At 44.6% G+C, this 10,714-nt stretch overlaps 2 protein-coding genes across 2 annotated transcripts; both read right to left on the minus strand.

Moving 5' to 3' along the window:
- Positions 1-221: 221 nt before the first annotated feature.
- On the minus strand, positions 222-2,105 carry LOC137802420 (peroxiredoxin-6-like). Its single transcript, XM_068600260.1, has 5 exons — positions 2,014-2,105; positions 1,363-1,519; positions 818-967; positions 521-667; positions 222-395 (listed from the first exon to the last, which is right to left on the minus strand). The coding sequence occupies exons 1-5, from the start codon at positions 2,103-2,105 to the stop codon at positions 222-224; spliced, it is 720 nt and encodes a 239-aa protein (XP_068456361.1).
- Positions 2,106-3,699: 1,594 nt separating this feature from the next.
- LOC137801983 (myocilin-like) lies at positions 3,700-9,787 on the minus strand. Its single transcript, XM_068599473.1, has 3 exons — positions 5,549-9,787; positions 4,948-5,052; positions 3,700-4,810 (listed from the first exon to the last, which is right to left on the minus strand). Exons 1-3 carry the CDS (start codon positions 6,024-6,026, stop codon positions 4,008-4,010), a joined length of 1,386 nt encoding a protein of 461 aa, XP_068455574.1. The 5' UTR covers positions 6,027-9,787; the 3' UTR covers positions 3,700-4,007.
- Between the last annotated feature and the right edge of the window lie 927 nt (positions 9,788-10,714).

Below are 10,714 nucleotides of genomic sequence, written 5' to 3' on the forward strand. Positions count from 1 at the left end.
TGATCGAAACTGTTTTAATCCTTACAGAAAAAAAGAAGCTTCTCTGCCGTACTGTTAATAATAAACAGTTTAATGTATCTTTGAATGTGAAATTCCATCTCATCCCTATCTTTCCTAAAATGATCAATAAGTTGAACATTAAAGCCTTTATTATTGGAGTTGTAGATGCTGTAAAACCTCTAATCCAGAAAAGTCTGACCTACTCCTAAAGACATTGGTTGTTAATCCATTAGAGAGTGTTGGATATCAATGCTGTCTCTGACTGCCTTTTGCTGGGGTGTGTAGCGCAGGTACTTCTTGCCAGAGGGCAGGTCTTTGGAGTAGACGCCAGCTGGGAACAAAGAGGCAGCCTCCTCTTCTGACATGCTGGGAGGGACCATCACACAGTCTCCAGGCTGGAGGGGAAAAGAAACGCTTATTCTACATGACAGCAGGTCAATTCCTGTTTCTATTATCTTTGTAGTCAGCTGCCGAAATGATGGGTATATAAACCGAGGTCACTTTCAAAGGTGTGACATACCCTCCAGTCGGCCGGCGTGGCCAGTCGTTTCCCCGCTGTTAGCTGGAGTGAGTCCACCACTCGCAAAATCTCATCAAAGTTGCGTCCGGTGGTGGCCGGGTAGAGGAGTGACAGTTTTAGCTTTTTGTCAGGGCCGATGATAAACACCTAAAGAAAGAAAAAAAAGACAGAGAAATGTAGCCTGACAAGATACTAATTGTTCTATATATGCATTAGAGTAGAGACTATATTTAGTTTGAATGCTTCCTTTTCCTATCCTGAGGAGGAACGTTGTATTTTGATTGTGAAGACTCTTACACAACGGGCAGTGAGCGGCAGGCCATCTTTGTCCTTCTCATCTGGGTCCAGCATGCCCAGGGCCACTGCCAGCTCCCGTTTACTGTCCGCTATGATGGGAAAGGGCAACGAGCAGCTAGCAGACTCCTCACAGTTGTATGCCAGGATGTCCTAGTTAGCACACAGACACACAAGCCCTTAGTTATTCAAATGTACACAAATGGAGCCCTTTTTTAAAACACGGGATATTTATGATTAAAAAAAAAGTAAAGGAAAACGATGTTGTGTCGCACACACAGTAAAGATATAATAAGATATTTGTTGTGTTTATAGATCTAGATATAGATCAAAGTTATATAGGTTCAATCACATTAGCATGATTTGTGTAGTTAGGACCTGCGACAAGCTACAATATAGTATCAGTAGTCATCAAATCCATTGTTAAACGGGTTATGTGGCTCGAGAGGTCACTAACTAACAGTTAGTTCCAGCTAGGAAGTTCAAACTTTGATGCTCAGCGAGTTATAAACATCTTTCTGTGCGTGTTGATGCTTTAACTATCACACCTTGATCCAGCCGTGGTGATCCTCCAGACTGTCAATGGACAGGCCGATCATTTTGACGTCGCGTTTACTGAACTCACTGCTCAGTCTGGCAGCTCGTCCCAGCTCTGTGGTGCACACCGGGGTGTAATCTCTGGGATGGGAGAACAGGATTCCCCATCTGAAATGAAAACGAGAGGTTAGCGAGGTCGTGTCAGGTACACTCGAGGGTCTGTGCTTCCGTTAAGGATGAGATGCAATGAGTTTTTCAAACATGTTTGCATTGCATTAAGTTTCCTCTCGCTAGACATGAATGGTTACTGATGTTGCATAATAGGATACGCTGAACGATGCATCTGACACCAAACTGACAGGATGTGACCTCTCAGTGACAGAGGGAGCTTTTTTCATGAGGTCACCGATGTGTTTCTGCAACATTGAGGGATTTAAGGTTTGAACTCTGGCTTATTGATTCACTCTCTGATTAACGGCTCGAGGATTTGGTCATAAACCGCTGTCAGAGATTCATTTGTCTCATAAAAAAAGGTCTAAAGCAGAAGTCAGTAGCAGCAACAGGAACTGGGTGCGATCTCTCTCACACTCGTGTGAACTGAATTCTCGGTAAGCCTACAAATAAATATGCAAGGATGTCAATATTCAAAGAAGGCTACTTACGAATCACCGAGAAATTCGTGCAGTTTAATTTTGCCATTGGTGGTCTCCACTTCGTAATCAGGAAACACGTCTCCGAGCAGCAGTCCCGGCATATTGAGTGTTTTGCCGTGGAGGTGTGATCTGTTCAGCAACAGCTCTGATGACAGACGGCTTAATAAAAGGAAGGCGGGAACTTCCCTCTCTACAGGTTACTCTATTTACTTATGCATCATCATCGTCTGTGAACTGCCCAGGGCAGCATAGCATGACTGGACTGACTTATAAAAAGCGGTGCGTTCAGGTCACGTTTGGATTGATTGGAACAGGTGTCTCAATGAAACACTTCTTCACGAGAATATATTAAATATAAACTTACCCTGGGACTGCTTGCAGGACCTACTGTGCATGCAACTGACAGAGAGACTCAACAGAGCTTATGATGGATTCTGGATGGCAGAGTGGTTTAGTAGAACTGTAATGCTTACATTTTGTTCATCTTTAGCTTCTTTTTATTTGTCTTTGTACATTGGATGTATTGGAATTGATGGCGTGGATACTCGTGGATGGACTTGCAGCATGTTTGCATCGTGGTGTTGATTATGCATGGCCTTAACCTTACAATGCTCTAACCAAAGCTGGATTTAATTGAAGCATTATTTTTAAACTGAATAAAATGTGCACCATTTACAGCTATTGTATTGTATCTTCCTGACACTGAATACATTGGTTGCTGAGAATGAAAGCTTAAACCACAGTAAAAAGGACACTAGTACACTACTTCTTGCTAAAGTGAGACGTTTGTCTCAGTGTGGGGCGGCACCGTGTCGCATGTGGTTTTCTATTGAGCTGAAACAATCCACAGTGGGTTTACAGTTTGTGTGTGAACACTTGTGAGAGGAAGTCGACTCACACTCGGCCAAGTTTCCATCAGCTGTCGAGTCTCCTGACTGGCATTATAATGCATCCGTCTCCTTTTGCGGTGTTGTTAAACTGTGCTGTCAACCACCATCTGCGATTGTTATTTACAAACCAGGTTAGGCAGCAGCCTGATTGAAGTAGAATAAACTCTTACTCGCTAGAGGCGGGCGGTGTGTCTGCATGATGCAGATGCAAAGAGTTGTCCACAGAGGGCAATGTATACCTGGATATGGTTGCAAATGACAACATGGGGGCTTGTGCATACTGGTGTAGTGGCTGCTTTATTAAGCGGACTGTATATATGAGTTGTCAGGACACAGAGACTGATTGTGTGGTTACACTGAGGTTTAAGGCCTCTGGTACAGAGGCATGGATTGCTCGCAGTCGGCCACAATGCAGTTGAGGTGTGTGTGTGGTTTAAAGACACAATACATTACAGAAAACGAGAAGGACCAAACTAATAACAAACTCCAGCAGTCATGTGAAACAACACTAACCTAGCAACTAACTTTCAGTAGTTAACGGTGGGTGAACCACCTCGTCATCTGGCGATAGTGAAGACAAACCATGAAATTAAGAAACAACATTGTTCCTGTAAAGCCAGGTAGGTCTTTATTCACCGGCAGAATCATTAAAAAGCAGAAGCAGCGTGTGTATACACATTCAGTTCCATTTCAATAGCGTATAGCATAGGCGTGCTAGCGCTAATTAATGATGTGCTATGAATATTTGTGAAATTAAATGACAACTATTATACCCACAAGCAAGTGTGTAATTACATGTTTTTTATTTAGACTTAAATGAAGTCAACATTTATAAACAGATTACATATTTCACAATGTTGAACCATAATTACTGTTTGTTGTAACCATTGACATCATCAAGGGCTTCAGCCACATCAATCTGCTTTATGATTATATCTCTATTGACATCTTATTTACAATAGTAATAGAAAAAAATAGATTTTCAAGAATGCACAACACACAGACTACTAAGCTTTGCAATAACATCAGCACAATGCAACTTATTGTATAATTTATCTCATTCACTTGCTCTTCATTCCTGTTAACAGCAGTTTCTCTCAGTCCGTGTCCTGTTTAGCCGCTGCCATGGCTGGTCCTGCCTAGTCTGATGTCATAGGTGACCATGTGGAAGTTGTCCCAAGCGTACAGCTTCCTCTGGGCGTAGTTGTAGTCCACCATGCTGTTGTAACGGTACTTGTTCTTAAAGGGCACGGCCACAGCCTTCCCCACGCTGGTGGCTGTGTCAAACACGTAGTTGACGGTGGTGTTGGGTGCAGTGTAGCTGGCCACCGTGTACAGACGGCCACACACCATGAACGCGTTGGCCACCGTGTTCTTCCGGATGTTGGTCTCCCAAGTCCTCTTCGCCTCCAGGCTCTTGGGATCCAGCTGGGAAATCACGATCGCACCCTTTGCCTTACTCGTGCTGTAGATGGCCCACAGGCCCTGCTCGTCGGCCGCCAGATCGATGTCAGTGTAGCCGCCCCAGGAGTACGGGTGCTGGCCGTGGAAGCCGGCGTGGGGCAGCTCTCGCCGCGTCGCCAGGCTCTCGGAGGCCAGGTCGTAACGGATCAGTGTGCGGCTGCGTTTGCGCTGGTAGTAAAGGGAGCCGCGGTACATGGTGGCCCCGGTGCTCTCCATAGGCTCTGGAAGGACCAGGATCTTCATCGGGAAGCCTTGGGATAGTTGATCCATGTCTTCATACGCAAAGAGCTGACGGACATCTTTGCCAACTGTGTCGATACGCCACACGGTCTTGTTGGTGTAACTGGGGCCCTGGGGATCGGGATCCTGCAGCCACACTCCGTACTTCCCTGTAATACTGTCGGCCTTCCGGTGCAACACGGGATCTCCCACTGACTGCAGCTCTCCACAGCCTGGAGAAAAGGAGAGCGTTAAACTTCTCGGTATTTGTTCTACATAGTGCATCCGATCGCGTTGATTTGCACCAGCATTCCGCCACTATCGGCCGATTTGGACAGCTGCAATAGCGTCGGTAAAACCCAAAATGTACCAGTGAAGTTGTGATTTCCTTCAGGAATGAGGCGGGATGCTGGAACCTCTGAAACCTCAGCCTTCATCTCCTGGTAAGCACCGTTCCCCAAATCACCTGCCGGGTCTGGAGAGGCAAAGGGAAGGAGAAACGTGTAAGACAGCAAAATGTTGAAAAGAAACTTGAACAATTATTAATAATCGATGTAGATATCAGTAGTAATCTGCAGTTAAATCATCGTCAGTCACACCTCACAGACAGAATCAAAGACGAACTATCTTATTTACTTGCCTCTGAGCACAGCAGGTTCCCAACAACCCTGCTGTTGCTCCCCTGAAAATGATCACATGCACATACACAGAAATGCTTGAGTGACAACGCCGTAAAAGAAGAGTTGTAAATTCCAATCCCGAATACTCAACCTGGACAGCTAACTGCAACCTGACCTGCTGCGCCGTGACACTTTTCATCGTCAACCACAAATACATTTCTCAGAAGGAGGAGAATTCTTTTATTTGTTATCAGCTTTCTGAAAAGATAACGGGTTAAATGCCAGTCCTGTGAGTAAAAGAGTTCTCATTCTGATATGTGTGTGTTTTCCCCTTCCCACTGATGTACGTACCACTGGCAGCTTTGTTTTCACGCCGAGTCTCCCCTGAGGTGTGTGTTTGCTGGCAGGGCCTCTGCCTGAGGCTCTCTGCCTCCTGACTCAGCTCGGCCAGCCTCCGATGCAGCTCCTGGACCTGCCCGTTCAGACGCTCTTTGTCCTGCTGCAGCTGGTTTCTTTCCCTTGTTACCTGTGAGTAGGCTTCCTGGAGACCCTCTTCACCGTTAATCCTCGCCCTGGAGCCTCCATCCACTCCTGCTATCAGACGGCTGACTAAAGCCTCCAGCATGGTGAGCCGGGAGGAGACTCCATCCATCTCTGGCTTCGTGCTGCTTCCGGAGCAGCTGGACTCCTCTGGACTGGCCACGGTGAAAGTGTAGTGGCAGCGCCCGTCGTGGTCATTGGACCGGCGGAGGGAGGCTCGGTCTTGGGCCCGACTTCGGCTGGGCAGAGTTAAGCAGCACAGAGAGAGCAGAAACACCTGGAGCCACATTCTGAGTTGATGCTTTTCCGGTTTTCTCCTCTGTTTAGTAGTTTCACTTGATTTATATGTTTTTCTTTCTTTCTTTAGCTTGTCTCTTCTCACCTGAGTCGTCACTGTAGGTCAGCGTCTGAATCCCAGCAATGATGAGGGGATATTTATACAGTTAACTGTCAGAGTGGGAGGGGACGAGGAGTGTGGCAGGGAGGGAAATAGCCGGGTGGGTGTGGAGTGTGTATGTAAAGATCCTCGTGTGTCTTCTTTTTGGTGGTAACGAGCTGAGCTGAACGAGACAAACAATGTGAAAATCGCATAGTTTAGGTGAAATACACAATCTGATGGTTTTTTTGTCCGGGGGAGAATTATTTAAATGTGTCTCTGCAGATTGTTTTGACTGGACAGCATCTCTTTGCGTGTCTCCTGCTTGTCATTTGCAGAGCCGTGTACAAACTGATGGTTTTACTAATAAACCACCATTCGGTTAATCGCAAACTCAGTTTGTGGTCCATGTACGGGGTTAAATTTGGGCTCAATGCAGAGTAGGAGTCGGGAAGGCCACCACTCGCCAAAGATGCTCGACAGCAAAGGAAACTGGTCCTTCAGAGGACCTGATGGTACACTGGTACTCCTCTCTCCTCTGCACAGCTGGATGTCTGGCACAATAGGACTCGCAGTCTGGCTCAGGATGAAGATGCAGCGTCGTTACTCTCTCTTTCTTCTTACAAGACCTGCGTAAACCTCACACGCTGACATCTCCTCATGGGGGTGTTTACTATATTTTGCACAATGTCTACTGTCAGCTATTTTATTTCAGTGTTGTGTAAATATATCCACTATTTGGTTTACTCAGAAACATACATGTCCACCTCATGGTGGGGCTACAGACAAGTCAGTCAACTCAAGTCAACTCATCCAACTGATTCTGCGGGATTTCAGTCGCGACCCAAGCGGTGGACCAACTGATGAACAGATGGACCGGCATTGCCAAAACCCAAGAGCCCGGCTGCTTGCAAAGCTTAAAACGTGGCCTAAAAGGCTACACATAAAGCCATGGATTGTTATTGTTAAGCACAAACTTTCTCGCTGGAATCCAACTCAAAACTATCCATAAGTGTGCAAATTATTTTGGTCTCTGAATGGGTAAAGTTATGAACCTCTGTCTTTTTGCGTAATCGACATGCTGTTCCTGGCCTCTGTGACAAAATATTGCAAATAAATGCCAACAGCAATGGACCAGTTTATACTGAAAAGCAGCTTGCAGCGCACATCTGTGTTTGGTTCCAGAAGATCAAACTACTGCCTAGTTAACCTGTCTGTTTTACGGCCTGTGGAAAGTCACCAGTATTCCACAATGTTTTTACCACTGAGGTGTGTTTTTCCTTATGTAATATAATGACTCAGACGACCTGTGAGGGAGAACGGGGGATCCTAACACGCTAACACCTTTTTTTTCACGAGGATTCTGCTATCCAGGTCAGCGAGCCACGACGCAATGTTAGTCTGAAGTGCTCAACATGCACAGCTCGAGTTAAGAATACACTAATGATGATGTGCTTGCCGTGTGTTATAGTGCTCTTTTTTTGGAGACAATGTGTTTCGTTTGTTTTCAGAGGTATTGGACCTCAGTGGAGCTGTTCATATACAGAACATATACCATGAAAGATGGAAAGTAAGAACAAAATAAACCTGCTGTAATGCTGTCACAGAAACAGTCATTTTATTATCTCTTATCTTGATTGTGACTCTTCAGATTTAGCTTGGGACCCCCTTCCGGTGTCCTGACCCCCAGATTGGGAAAGTTACCTCACTTATAGTTCTCACATACCTGCAATGTATCATGCATACAGTTCCTCAGAAAAATAATGCAAATAAAAATGATCACAAACAAAATATGAGTTATATAACCAGATGCCGAAATGAATGAAAAATAGTCCGACATCATCGTTCTTTTGGCAGTTATTTCAAAAGGCCTTTCCAAAGTGCAATCCCAGAATTATTGGCAGTTTAGGATTTCCACTATTTAATTCTACGGGGACATTTTACTGCTGCGTTTGTTTGAATAGGATTTCCATAATATTATGCAACAGGAAGCAGGGAGGAGGGGGGAGGAGGGGCATTGTCGAAGGAAAACAAAACTAATGAGAGAAACGGCGCGATTGCGGAGTTGTTTGCGCCGCAGCCATCACAATCTGATAAGTGCTTTAGAGGAAGTCGGACAGAAGAAACTTCATAGAGTAGGAAGGTGGGCTCGGTGGCTATTTAGATGACATGACAACTCTCTCACGCTGACTCATTTAGAGATTGACAACGTGAGTTTCCGTTAGCCGACGAATAACACATTTTGAAGAACACCATCACAGAACAATCATGGGCTCGCCAGACGTGCATTTACAGATGTTAGGTGTTGCACAACTGCCCTTTTACACAGTCTGGCTTGTTGGTTTGCGATGCCACTTTGGTCATTGAGTTTTGAGTGGTTTACCACCCATGAACCGAACTTCCTACCTCAATGTTTCAGTGTCATTTCTGCGACATATCTCAGACTAGAACCGCAGAGCTTGAGCCTCAACGGCACTTCACGAGACACCGTGTGAAAGAGAGCGAGACAGTCTCTGCACATGTTGTGAAGTGAGCGCATGTGAGTCACCGTGTTTGATTCACAGTGAGCAATTGACGGAGTACAATGACAAGGAGCGGTTTATAGTTACGTCGTGTTAACTGAGTGGGCCCACATGGGGTCAGTGGGAAGTGTTTCTGAGAAAAGCATTAAAAATGGCGTGCTGTGTGCTGCGAATGGGAGGGTATAATCACAGAGGATCACACGCCTACTCACACGAAACCTCTGCCTCACAGCGGCACAAAGGCTGTTGTTTGGTCTCCGACAGCTCAGTGCAGGTGTTGCCACCAGAGGTTCTCATTACTGACACAGACATGGCACCAGAGTTTCCTTTTGTGAAAACACAGACAGTCCAACGTGCAAACAGATCCGATGCAATTGATGCAGCCCTGTTTTACACCAGGTGTCTGCTGTGTGGCTCTTTACGAGGAGTCCTCTGCCTCACTGGAGGTGATGCGGTTGATGTTGTAATGGCAGAAAGTCAATCTAGGGACTAGAGAGGGCACCGCTGCAGATGCATTGATGCATTTCATGGGATTGTCAAAATATGTTAACTGCAAAATGTGATGGTGGAAGCGGTGTTAGACACCATAGCTGGGCAGAGGGATAGAGCGCTGCAGGGATGATGTATTACACATTGCACTGGAATGCATCCCGTACGTTTCCCCACTGCGGGACTAATAAAGGATTATCTTATCTAATCTTATCTTCCCTTGACAAAAAGCCAATGTTTGTTTTTTTTTTACGTTGGATTTTAATAAAAAAAACATTGAATAATGAGCCCTTTACACAAAACACAGCTGAGGCTGATGGGATGTCATTAGTTTTGCAGATATTTGGCTGTAAATCAAAGTTCTGGAATCTTGACTACATAGTTGCTCGGAGAAAAAAATGTTTGGCTAAGAAATCGGATATTTCATCTATTTACCATCTAAGTATCGTGTTGTAAATTGTCATAAGTCAATGTTCGTGTCTGTCTTTTTTTGACATTGCGTCATCTAAGTACAGTGTAAAAGTATTTGTCAGAGCGTCACCCTCCAGGCACGATGTTTAAGTATGGGTTTGAGGGATTCCTCTGCTTCTAATATGCACATTCAACAGTTTCAGTAATTTCCTCTTTTCCCACCAACAACACAAACTGTCATTCCATCTGTCTGTGTTGTGCAGAATGCGACTGGACTGTTCAAAAGGATTTGGGTTACGTAATCGGGCCGCTGTTTTCTCCCCACTGACGACGGTTTAAAAAGAGGGCTTTTCCACTGTGGTGCGAGTGTCGGGCTAAGATTTAGAGACTGTGCCGCCAAAAAAGCTGGAAAAAAACTGGAAAATAAAGAAAAAAAGTATTTGCCTAAAACCGTGAAGCCATGAATAGTTTCCAACTTCAGTCTTATGTTTTCAATGTAATCAGGACGAGAGCGAAATTGAAAAGAGATTTCTGTCCTGCATTTTGAATTTTAGTTGTGGTTGTTGTGGCTTCATAAGGATAATGGGCAACACTGTATAAAAACTGCATTATATGAAGCATTATTTATATGAGTAAGCACTTAATTCATCATTTATAAATCATTGTTCTACACTTCAGCGTGCAGTTATCATAAAGTGTTATCGAGCCAAAGGACCAGAGAGACAGAGAGAGACTTCTCTGGGCCACGGCTGCCTCTAACAGGAGCAAATATTACAAACACAAATACACACTTTATAGTAACTGCACACTATGAAGCATTATATAATACTTAAGTACACTAACATTTGGACCCTTTTATATCAGGTCACAAGGTAACAAAACTAGATGTGAATCGTTTCAAAAGGCAGAGACCTTTCCCCACATCTCTATCTCTTCACATATTGTTGTTTGCTGCTTTATTGATGCTCTGAATGTTGCGTATATTACTCCTTTAACTATATCTTACAGTTGGGGTCTTTTCATGTAAACATGTTCATCAAAAATTCTCAGAGAAAGGTCATGAAGTATGAAGCTATCTTCCATTTAGCTGACTTGTTCTTGGAGGACATACATTTCGTTGTCACAGTACTTGTACTATGTGCAATGACAATAAAGTTGAATCTGAATAGGACATCTTGT

This window comes from Clinocottus analis, unplaced genomic scaffold (assembly GCF_023055335.1).
Source record: "Clinocottus analis isolate CAN_PGR_092001 unplaced genomic scaffold, fCliAna1.0.p SCAF_11, whole genome shotgun sequence".
NCBI classification, from domain to species: Eukaryota; Metazoa; Chordata; class Actinopteri; order Perciformes; family Cottidae; genus Clinocottus; species Clinocottus analis.

What these genes read in the sequence shown, in the direction of transcription:
- LOC137802420 (XM_068600260.1), bottom strand. Translation starts at nt 2,105, where the DNA reads ATGCCGGGACTGCTGCTCGGAGACGTGTTTCCTGATTACGAAGTGGAG. An exon ending in ATCACCACGGCTGGATCAAG is followed by an intron (nt 968 to 1,362) that starts GTGTGATAGTTA and finishes TGTGCTAACTAG; the next exon opens with GACATCCTGGCATACAACTG. An exon ending in CCACGCCGGCCGACTGGAGG is followed by an intron (nt 396 to 520) that starts GTATGTCACACC and finishes TTTCCCCTCCAG; the next exon opens with CCTGGAGACTGTGTGATGGT.
- LOC137801983 (XM_068599473.1), bottom strand. Translation starts at nt 6,026, where the DNA reads ATGTGGCTCCAGGTGTTTCTGCTCTCTCTGTGCTGCTTAACTCTGCCC. An exon ending in TGAAAACAAAGCTGCCAGTG is followed by an intron (nt 5,053 to 5,548) that starts GTACGTACATCA and finishes TTGCCTCTCCAG; the next exon opens with ACCCGGCAGGTGATTTGGGG. An exon ending in AGGAAATCACAACTTCACTG is followed by an intron (nt 4,811 to 4,947) that starts GTACATTTTGGG and finishes CCTTTTCTCCAG; the next exon opens with GCTGTGGAGAGCTGCAGTCA.